Source organism: Coenobita brevimanus, chromosome 18 (genome assembly GCF_032717465.1).
Source record: "Coenobita brevimanus isolate Jiangsu-jjx chromosome 18, ASM3271746v2, whole genome shotgun sequence".
NCBI classification, from domain to species: Eukaryota; Metazoa; Arthropoda; class Malacostraca; order Decapoda; family Coenobitidae; genus Coenobita; species Coenobita brevimanus.
Window position 1 is genome coordinate 10455507 of NC_136971.1, and position 12274 is coordinate 10467780.

General features: G+C 41.6%; 1 protein-coding gene across 1 annotated transcript in view; it reads left to right on the forward strand.

Moving 5' to 3' along the window:
* The window catches only part of LOC145391364 (uncharacterized), a 68929-nt gene extending 64170 nt beyond the window's left edge, over nucleotides 1-4759 (forward strand). The window contains exon 5 of the mRNA XM_080265962.1: nucleotides 3871-4759. Within this exon, the coding sequence (XP_080122088.1) occupies nucleotides 3871-4322 (452 nt within the window). The 3' untranslated portion in view covers nucleotides 4323-4759. The remainder of the gene's footprint in view (nucleotides 1-3870) is intronic.
* Nucleotides 4760-12274: the final 7515 nt, after the last annotated feature.

A 12274-nucleotide genomic window follows, 5' to 3' on the forward strand; every position in this document is an offset into this window, starting at 1 on the left:
ACTCTCACAACCCACATTCACACTCCACCTCACCCTCACACTCCACCTTACACTCCACCTTACCATGCACCACACTCCGTCCACTCAGTGACCCCCATTCTTCACGAGCCTGACACAATGCAGACAAATTCCCGCAAAGTTTTCCTCACTTCCTTAGTAACACGAGAGGGTGTCACTCGTACCAGCAACCACTTATCTCACGAGTACTCTTACTTGCTTATTTTGCTCTTGCTACCTTAGACGACTTTAATTAATTTGAGACTTTTCGAGCTGGAGAAGTTAGTTGTTGTCTTCATTAACCTCTTCACTACTACAGGGGTCGCCTAAGCTGAACGAAACTGAAGCTGGCAAAACTGTTAATAGTTTTATTGGTGATTTGGTAAAAGTATAAAAAAAGTACAGTAGTTTGGAGGATCGTTTACTCTTGGTAGAGGGGTTGCTCTCATTACTTCAGTAAGCCCAATGTGATTACTTTTTCTCCTATTTTTCTAACTTTAGATACTTGGGGGGAAAAAAGCTCATTTCTCCGTATACAATATCCACTGTTATCATCACAAATCATTCAGTGCTTTTCTTACTCTGTGTCTATCACGCAATCCATTTGTACCTCTTAAGGGACATGAGGGCTCGGTACTAAGCTACACAGTCACAACACTAAAGACAAGGATGACCAGCCTCACTTGCACCTGGGATGCATCATATGAGCAATAAACACCAACCTTTCCTTGGACGTAAAGCCCTGAGGAGTCCTTGGGTTATATAATTACCATCCTATGTAATAATTGGTTACCTGGATTACAAGAAACCATTATCATTAGTAGTAGTAGTATTACAGTGTGATCAATATTATCATTACTGCGAGCGAGCAAGCATAGCGAAGCGATGTTTACGTTCAGCTGAGAATTGAGCGGTCCAGCACCACACGGCCAGACCGCGATGGTTTTCAGGGGCTAATAACTTTTTTGCTGTATGAGATAGAGAAGAGATTCTTCCTGCAGATAGTAGATACATTCAATTAATTTTATTCTTAGCTATATATTTACTCATGAGGAAAAAAAAAAAATTGAGATCCCTGCTTTCCAAGGGAATGTACTGGGGGCTTCAACTGACATGCTCCACTATGAAATCGAATTTGAAAAGACTTCCGGTTGTAACGCTATGTTTTCTTGCATGAATGTTAACAATTGAATATCGAATATTAAGCTCATGATTTTACATGAACCATTTTTAATGATTAGGGGGTGAAATCAGCAAGGGTAATCGACCCATTTGTGTTTTATCATTCGATCAATAGCCAAGCGTTTACCGACGCAGTTCGTTGGCACAGCAAGTCGTGAGAAGAGAAATGAAGATTGCGCATGTGATATATGCTACGGCGCCTCGCTGTATATACAGTACATCCAGAGAGAAAACGTGAGAGCGAGAAAATGCGAGAAAGTAAATATTTTAGCTCAATTATTCTTGTTATAGCTCAGCTACCTCATCAGAAGTATTAAAATTTTACACCAAGATGAAATTATGACGATAGGCGTATGTACAAACGCTGGCTCCCTGTTCGAGCGCTCACGAAGCTCACTTTACTTATTATTATTATTAGATGCAAGAATTCAACGAGCAGGTAGTGTAATACTCCCATTGCAGAGAGCCCTCTCGAATTTTCCACCCGCCATGAAATATCTTGTAATCTCAAATTATGAATAGCAGTTAATATTTGCTCAGATAAAGATCATCGCAATACGTGCTGACTGAATACTGACAAAAAAAAAAAAAAAAGCAGTACGGCGACGTCTTTTCAGTTTTATTCTTACTTCTGCAGAAGATTTTATAAAAGTCAGGTAAGATCCGTCGTACTGCAAGTAATGATGAAGCCTGCATCTGTCCTAGTCCCAAAAACTTCTATGCTGATCAGAAAACGTGTGAAGGTAGCAAGACATAAAACAGAAAAAAAAAGGTAGCAAGAGAGAGAGAGAGAGAGAGAGAAGAAAAGAAAAGAAAGAAAAATGTCAACGGTTTCAAGAGGCCCAAAGCGTCCTTGTATTTGACCCGGAGCGCAGACCGTTGACTGTTTGTGCAAGAGATATAAAATTCCTGGTAGGGCTCCTGGGCGTGGGGGGCGAGGCAGGGGTTGGAGAGAGGAGGTGGCTTATGTGGTTGGGTGGGTGGGAGGGGGTGGAAGATGTGGCTGGGTGGGTAGGAGGGGATGGGTAATGTGGTTGGGTGGGAGGGAGGGGGGTGGGTGATGTCGCTAGCTTAAGATATGCAGGCCCTCACTCGCTTGCTTTTGTTTACACCTCCGACTCCATTTAGACTCGAGCGCAAATCCTCCTTCTCCTGACTCACGACGCACAATTACGTTAAACGCGCAGGGCTGTTACCGGCAAGAAGGAGCTGCATCTTGCACTCATTTTTTGCACTGTATTTCACACCTTTTTATATATCCTCGTTTGCGTCGGCTCCGGTTTGCTCAATGCGGGTGGGCTTTTTAGCGGAATGGATACTTATGTCGGGTACAGTGAGTCCTTGTTACATGTCAGAGATGTTTTTTCCAAATATGACAGCTTTTTTTTTTTTTTTTTTTCATACTTTTGGTGCTGAAAATTAGGGGAAGAGGCAGATCTCAGTTATAGGCATCAGTGAGACTTTAAGTGGCAATTTTTCAATTATTTACTGAGGATTAAAAACAAATCGGGCGACATACAACAAGGACTTACTGAGCTGTGATTCACTGTTCACCGCTGCGACCTTTCAGAGTGTGTGCGTAGAGTGCTGCTTCGAGTACCGGAGTAAGAGAGAGAAGTAACCAGGAATATTTGTGAACGACAGCTTCATCTGTACTAGCATTTTGTCGTTTTAAAATAATAAGTGTCAAAAAGGGGAAAAAATTACAGCAGTGTACTACAGATAAATGTTTTTATTGTGAGAACTCTTATTTCATTTGTTTAGCTTAAAGTTTATTTTAAAACGAGAAGTATCACTAGATTTACTGGAAGCGCAAGTGACAATAATTTCTTTGATCTCCACGAGCCACATTATCTCTGCTATAATACTACGGCAATAATATATATTTTGTCGGTACAGGTTACACAATGGTTTTCCTTTTCCGTTACCCCCTCCGGCCACCCCACCGCCTCCTCAAACTCAGCCGTACTCTCGTTAGCTGTGTCCTGTCCTCTGATCCATTGGGGAAGTATTTATAAACTCTCTTAATCTTGTCTGTATGGCTCGTTGTATATATTCTTTGTACCTATACAGCTACAAAACACTTCGTGGTCAAAACAGAGTAAATATTAAGGTGGGAAATATATATACATACACTTATGTTGACGTATATACGAGTATTTACTGGTCAGGGTTGCAATAAGAAAAAAAAAAAAAAAAAACTCTGTGAGAATGCTTAGACATTACTAAGACTTAACCGTAAGAATTGGTTGAGATCCTTCATGATTACTAGACCAGGTCGCCTCTTTTGATGTCAACGTTTAGACTCGGTTAGCACGATTTCTTTTTATAGGTATAAGAGGTGCCGGACCGCTAGATTTGTTTGACGGAAAATAAGAAAACTATAGCTGACAAAGAAAATCTGTTAAAATGGTAGCTGAAAATGGATCCAGGGTGTAATTTGAAGACTGCATCAGCAGTACTGCCGCCTGTAGTGTAATATAACGAGTACGGTGTTCCGACGGGAAGAAACAATTTAGTCACGTGTACTACACTCATGTCCAGTCAAGTTATATAAACCTGCAGCAAAGAGCAGTTGTTACCTTTATTTATTGTAACTAATAAGCATAACATTAAATCTATCAATTACTTAATGTATTTCAAAGATGTCTGTCACGTACAGGGTCTACTTATAACCTTCTGTCTCTCCAGTTACAGTCCGCCGGTCTCCCTTCGTGCCAAGGGCCGGGAAGCGTGAAGACATTGGAGCTAGCGACCTGTACGACGCTACTGACCTGCAGGAGGACATGGAAGGCTATGTGATGGACGATCAGATTGAGGACTCTTCCTTGGTAGCGAAGCGAGGCAGTGGATTCGCGTTTTCTCCCCGCCTGGGCAAGAGGGGCAACTTCGCCTTCACTCCCAGACTCGGCAAGAGAGACTTTGCGTTCGTCCCTCGTGCTGGTAAAAGAGCAGACTTTGCCTTCACCCCACGACTGGGCAAGAGGGACTATGCTTTAGTTCAAAGAGCGGCCAAAAGAGGAGACTTCGCCTTCACTCCAAGACTCGGCAAGAAAGCAGACTTTGCATTTACCCCTCGTCTGGGAAAGAAGGCAGACTTTGCCTTCACTCCAAGACTGGGTAAACGGGAGGCTGACGCTTGATGAGACACATCTGATCATGGCATCTGCCCGCTCCCCCACATCCCGCAGTTGACCTTCATTCCCACATTTACCCGTGTTACCCCTCTCTCAGATTGTTACTCCCACACCTGTATTTGTGTATCTTAATACTACTGGTGTCCAACATGACTACGGCCCTTCTCGTGGCCACCAGAACACGGCGAGGAACTTGGTGGTCACAGAACCTGGGTGAATCTTGGTCATACATCCCTCCATGCTCAGTGTTGCATCCTCGAACAGAGGTCGAGGACCAAGCTGCTTCCACGGCCTTCAGATGAATAAACATTATCTTTATACCTTGTTGCTTTAGGTATATAGCTTATTGTTCCCTTGTCATACTTTATGGCATTACAGATTCAACTCTTGCCTGCAAAAAAGAAATTAGGTAAAATTCATGATGAAACTGGTGGAAAGGAAAATGTAACATCATAATTCGTCTTTCTTTAGATACAGTAGTTATAATATGCTTTTTGTTATAAAAGTGATATTAACTATAGCCTATATGTACTCACCCATCATAATCATGAAAACTAAGAGAGATCTACTTAATCATGAAAACTAAGAGAGATCTGCATACATGTTACTATCAGTATTTTGTAGACATATATGTATATAGTCATATATTACAACCATGGTATAACTATATATTCTAGATTATATAAACAGAGAAACTGAAAGTAACTCTAAGAAAAGCAGTCTACTGTGCAGTCTGATAAAGAAAAAAAAATGAGCTATTTCACAGATTAAGTTACTACCTGCACCAACAAGTCACTAAACTGATCACAAGTGTTTACCACATATATGAATGTTCATCAAATGAAGAGTGTATTATAACAGTATTAAATCAAGATATGAAAAATGAATTCACGCTAGAATTCCTTCAGTTATTTTGTCGGTAATTGATACAAGGCGATGTTTTTTTTTTTTTTTTTTTTATATGATTACCTTTTATCAGTCCTTGGAAAATAATTATTAGCGTGTGTGTTGTGGGTAAAGTTTTTACATTATAAGTAGATGGAACTGCTGTATACAACATTTAATAAAACTGATTATGTGAGCTGTTTGATGATGGTATTATAAAACTGCAAGGACAGATACTATTTGTTCATCTTTAGTCACGTGTTTAGTCTCCTTTGGGCAGAGCAAAACTGCAGTTCATTTTTACCCATCATTATGCAGCCAGTAGGCTAAGTAAAATAATGAACATGGGTTGAAAGAAAAATGAAATATTACCGTGACTGAAGTAACAACAACCATTGTATGGTGTCTGGAAACGAGGTTTACTACGAATAATTACATTATTTAGGCTGGGGAACTTTTTACATACACATACATTGTACTGCTCTAAGTCACTAACTTTAAAATAAAATACTCGGTTTATGAAACTATACTTTAACATTTTAAACCTTTTCAATAAGAAAAGAGTGTTTTTTCCGACGTACCCTGAGAAACTGTTCAGGAAAAATATTGGTAATGGTAGACATACTCCCTTTCATGGATAACTTACATCCAAATTTCCAGCATATGATGGCTGCTGTGAGGCACTTGAACACTGACAGTACATAATAGAAAAAATCTGAGAGCTACTATACCTCAGAAGATTCAACACTATCACACGGAACTCTGTATTCAGTTATGTATTTTCACTCCTGTTGCTCTACACCAGACCCTCGCCCGAGACCAACTGGAGGAGGTGGTCTCGGACGGATCTCTGAGGCCCTGTGGCGAGCAGGAGGGAAATTACTGATGAAAGATAGAGGAAACGAGTAGACAATCTTGCTACGGTACAAGGCTGGGTAGCAAGTAAGAGTCGGAAAAGAACGTGCGTAGCCAGAATGTTGAATATTTTGGAGATAAGGTATTAAGACAGGGGTGGGTTGTTAAATTAATGCTAGAAATAAAAGAGAACAGCAAGAAGTACAGCAAATAGCCGACAGTGACAGTTATGAGTCTACTTTGTGCTGGCTATTTCAAAAACACTAAGCCGCTCTGGGATGGGTTAATTCTTAGTTGGTTGTGGCTATACAAGAAGAGAAGCACTACTCATAAGTTAGCAGGGTCAAGAGGTGAAAAGGGCTACATTTACATAATACAGCCACAGGGAATGAAAATTAACTTGGAAAAATAGGGAAGGGATATTTAGTAGAGCAGGAGAGGCATAATTGTCCCAAGTGGAACATACTTACTTAAATACTTTACCATAAGAATCCAGTCTGGAGATTATTACGATAGTTCTACTACCCAAAAGAGACATCATATACTCCGCTACAGTACCCAAGCTTAACTCAGGCAGACGTTAATACTACCCTTGTAAAACGTGTTGTGTAATATAATGATTCAGCACCTTGACCACAGCGAGAGGAAATAATATCAAGTAGAAATTTTCCCACTGATGACTATTAACATCTTGAGGCTGATAATCGTTCTACAACGGTGTAAACAGGAGCATACGTCCAAAATAGTTTAGGTTCTTTTCCTATTACTTGGTTCTTTTCCTCGCACTGATACTTCTAAATCTACGCTCCTTTCTTCATCCCTCTTTGGCTTCTTTCTTTCATTCATTTTATTTTCTCTCCCTTTTTTTTTTTAATTGAGACTCTACTGGCACTCATCTCAGTCATTATGAGGTACCAAATTTCACACGATGACAGATGAAATTACCTACAAATAAAGGTACAATAGATTTAGTGCGCAAATAAAGATGCACACATGAAGAAGAATTAATGGAGTGTTCTGATTTGTAGTGTGACCGTAAGATCTTGATGCACACTGTCTGACCATCTTGTACATGGTTATAGCGAATTAAAACGACTGATTATTTAGCTTATGTTTCTCAATATCCTACAAGACTATGGACATTATCGTAGCTGGGTCAGGAGTCTCCGTAGCGTCTCTTCCTGAGCGATTTAATTTTGCATATGACCCCATAATAACCTTTCCACATTTCCGATGGAAGAGACAGAAAGAACATGCGAGAAAATAGTAATATGAACGATGCAGAATAAATCGCTAAGGGAGAAGTGCGACGAATTCTCTGCTGCCAGCGAGGATACGACTCCCCAAGACTCTAACCGGATGATAAGTTCGTTAACCCCTTCAGCTCGAGGACGTCATTTCTGCCTTGTGCTTGCCGTTACTGATCAATTTTCTTCTTCGTCCGCCATAATTTGGCGGATATTTTCTTAATTTCCTATGGCTCTGTGGCAAGATGAGGCAATAATACGGCACTACACCTTTCCCATTGCACTTCTTCGTGACTAACACCATGCCCTTAGGTTAATCTCCTAAGCTGACCGTGTGACAACAGCAAGAATAAACTATAAACTACGTCCTCGGATGAAAGGGTTATCTGCATGTTAAAAATAAAAAGTCATTGTACTGATGAGTTAAATGAAGACTACTTATAACCATTCCACCCCGAGAGGTCTCCAATAAACTGAACAGCATCATTTAAGAAGAAGAGCATCATTTGGCGGGCATCGTACTGAAGGGGCTCATCGAGACTGGTTTTTATCACTTCACTGTAGATCTCCCCTAAGCTGAGTAAAATCATCTGGTGGTGACAAGAATCCAATGAGCAAGACATTATATCGTGAGGAAGGGAGTAATGAAGTCTGTCCCTAATCGTTTCATACCACCAGGTCTTCCCCAAACTGAACACGACTGTCTGAGGGTAACAAGGAAAAGAAAAAGTACCCAAATGTCATCATGCCTCATTGAAAGGTCTCCCCTAAGTTGAACAATTAATCTGACCGTACCAAGACGCATCCTTCTCAGCTTCCTCTTCCCCTTTCCCTTCCCCCTTTTCCTTCCCCTGCGTCTTTTCCCCTCCCTGCATTTTCCCCCATCCCTTGCCTCTTCTTCCTCTCCTCCCTACAACACGTTTTTTCTTCTCCCCTCTTCCTCTTCTTCCTCCTGTGTCTCTTCCAACTTCCCTTTTCTCTTGTCTCCTTCTTTAAGTCTTCTCATGTCATCTTCCAGTCCCCCTCATCCTTCCCCGTTAACATCCTCTCTCCTTCCTCTCCCATCAGATTTTCCTCTCCCTTCCTCACTCTCCGTCCCTCCCTTCTACCCATTGCTCCCCTTCCCTCTCTGTCTACCTTTAGCTCTCCCCTGACTTTCCCCCTCCCCACCATCTCTCCCCTGACCTCCCCTTCTTTCTCTCCTGACCTTTAACATCTGAGGATGACTGATATCAGTTATTCATGCAGTATTGGTCTTTGCTGGTGATATTATCGACATTTTATTAGGCTTGAAATAGGTTGCAATAAACAAAATTATGAATAATTTGAAGACATGAGGTACTGAGGTGTTAAATCACACAGACGGACGCAGTTAGGTAGTGCATGAGTCTACCAGTCTTCGTCCTGCTGTTCATAACATTCCTTCTGCCACCTCTATAAGTACAAGGTAACAGCAACATGTTATTCTTCCCGTCAATTTTACAAATAGATGGTAATGACTGCATAGCCTATCGTTCCTTCATTTACATCTACACACAAATGATAACGATTAATTACTGATAATATTCCTTCCTTGATTTCTACAAGCACTTGGTAATGCCTATATAATATTCCTTCATTTTTCTCTTTAAGCACATGGTAATAACAGGAACGTTCTATTCCCATCATTCTACAAGCACGTATTAATGGCAGGCTACACGTGTTATCAGTTCCCTCTCTTACCTAACTACCATCAGCAATATACTGGTTAGCAACCCGTTCAGTCACTAACCTTGCAACTCACTACACGGTCATCATGGCATTTTCTCGTAATTTTTTCCTTCAATTGCATGATTACACCTATCTGCATTTCTTCACTTACCCAATACCTACCTAACTGTAAGGGTGTCATACTGCTAATATCTCGTGCAGTTCTTGCCCTCACTTATCTTTACCATATTTCTTAACTTGCCTGACTACGACCTACGAGAATATCATAACATTCTGACATCGCAACCCCTTTCTTCACTCACCTAATCGCAGATCTGCCTATTCAAACATCATAACTTCTCGTGTAATTCCTTCTTTCTCATTACCTACCCACCCACAAGAGCATCCAGACAACGGTAATTCTCTTGCTTCACTTATGAAAGTTTCTTCACTTACTCAGTTACCTACCTACCTAACACGGTGATCACCTCTTGTTATTTGCGCCTTCATTTGTCTTCCTGACAACCACAACATCATATAATTTCGTATAAAACCTTATGTTACATACTAATCTAACTGCGTTTCTTCAAACTATCTTCCTAACTACAAGAACATCACAACTTCTTGTATAGTTCCTTCCTTCACTGAACTGCTTTCCTACAAAGACATCGTGGCATCTTGTGTAATTCCTCCTTAGTTCAATGACCAATCTACTTACCTCACTAGGTTATAGCATCCTGACGTGTAAACACTTCCTTCACTTACTTACATAACTACCAATTTCCAAGAATCTTGCTCTTCTCTTCACTCGCACAAAAACACAGAGAAAAACAAAATACGGACACACATCTACAGTAACTAACCACACTCACACGGGAAACCTGTCACACTAATCCAGCAACAAGAACTCACAGCCGAAGGGGATCCCATGATGAGTTTACCGTAATTTAATGAAAAGGTCAAGCAAAGTGTAAAAATTACTGATACTCCCCTGTCTCTATACATCTATCCTTCACTGTCTGCTATGATCTGGTTAGAGTACGTAGGTATTAGATGATTTAAAAAAAAAAAAAAATCATATTTAGTGATGGCAGCTAGAGCCTCCCACATAGCCTACGTTGCCTGATCTCTTAATTGCCGCTGGCTAATTTCAACCCAGGTATGATACCTATAGCGGTAATTATGAAGGATATTACAGCTTTTAATTAATTTATTCTTCAGGAAATTACGGGATAAGGGATAGAAAAGCATATACACTTGTAAGTACCGTTTAATTTAACTATTTCTAAAGCTTGGCGGCCATCTCCATCCCCCCCCCTCCACCTATCGAAATCCCACTCTTCTTCCCCCCCCCCTCCACTGTCCCTCCCCTCCCTTCCATTCCTCTTCCATCCTCTACCCTCTATCTCCCCTTCCACCACCATCCACGTCTGCATAGTACCATTATTACGAACTTTAGGGCCACTAATTTAAAAAATCTGAGAAGTGTGCCTCCAACTATCATGCCCAGGTACTTCATGCCTTTCGGATCAATCGGCCTAAAAGTAATCGTGAGACCGTGGCAATGAACAGTGATTTCAAGAACGAGAACACCGAAAAGAAACAGAGGGAAAAAAATCTATAAGGGAATAATTGTAATATATAAATCCTCGAACTGAAGGGTTTAATCATTTGAGGGAGACCTCCTGTGGTGAAGGTATGAGGAGATAGAGGAGACGATGAAGGAGGGGAGAGACAGGACGGAGGGATATGAAGAGAAAGAAAGAGAGCGAAAATCAACGGAGAGGGGAAATGAAAAAGGGAGGAATGGAGAGAAATACTGAAGGGGAGAAACATCTCCCTCCTGTGGTGAAGGTATGAGGAGATAGAGGAGACGATGAAGGAGGGGAGAGACAGGACGGAGGGATATGAAGAGAAAGAAAGAGAGCGAAAATCAACGGAGAGGGGAAATGAAAAAGGGAGGAATGGAGAGAAATACTGAAGGGGAGAAACAGCGGGGATATGAAGGAAGAAGAGGAATGTGAAATGGAAATAACGAATGAGAGAAAGTATGAAGGAAAAGATACAAAGGAAAAAATGAATGAAGGAGGGAAAGAGCCTAGGAATAAAGGACGGCAATAAGAAAAGAAAGGGAATGAAAGATGAAAGGATGAATGAAAGAAGGAATAAAGAAGAGAAAGAATGAAAGAGGGAAGAAATGAAGAAGAGAAAAAATAAACAAGAGAAGAGGTGAAGGAGAGAAAAAAGGAAAGTGAGAGCAAATGAGAGAGAGAGAGAGAGAGAGAGAGAGAGAGAGAGAGAGGAAGGTTCGGGTAAGGAAGGAGAAACTGGGGTAAAAAGGAGAGAACTGGAAGAGGAAGGGAACTTGAAACAGGATGAGGAGAAAAAGAGGTAAAGGCAGGATATGGAGGAAGAGTGGTGGAGAGAGAAGGACGAGGAAGAGAAATGGAGAAAGAAGGACGAGGAAGGGAAGTGGAGGAGGGAGGAAGAGGAAGAGAGGTGAAGACAGGTATGAGGAGTGGAGGTGTGCGGGAGAGGAAGGATGAGGAAAGAAACATGCAGAGGGATAAAGAAGAAGGATGGGGGGAGGATGAAGAGGAAGAGCAATGGAATAGAAGAAGTGGAGGCTGGTTGATGGACTCAGGGAGGTGGGGTAGGAAGAAAAGTGGAAGCGGGTACCATGAGGTGAGTTTGGTAAGGAGAAGAGGAGGCATGAAACAGGAGTCAGAGAAGTGGAGAAGTGGGGCAGGTAGAAGTGGAGGTGGGGAGACAGGAGCGAATCAGAAGTGTAGGAGGAGAGTGGGTCAGGTAGGAGAAGTAGGGGTGGGTGGAAAGAAAGAAGTGAAGTGAAGGAGGAGGAGAAGTGGGACAGGCAGGAGAGGAAGGGGAAGAGAAGTGGAGGAGGAGCAGGAGGAGAAGTGGGGCAGGTAGGAGCTGTGGAGGAAGAAGGGGAGGATGGGAAGAGGGCAGGACCAGGACTCCCCGGCATTGTTAGAGCCAGGCTAGCAAACAAAAGCAACATGGGGGACGACGATAAATGCACATTCTATCTTTCCATTTATTTACTCTATATCCTCGGCCCCCTCTCTGCCCCCTACCCGCCTCGCTTCTACGAAAAGAGAAAGTGAATCTGAGCTTGGCATGCAATTAAAGAAGCCAGTTTTGAAAAAGATAAGCGTAAGACGCTTATATCCCCCTATCCTTGAATCCACTGACATCATGTTTGGTTTATTCTTGTCTCGACTAAGTAATTTCATTCTATCTATCTATATGTCTATCAAT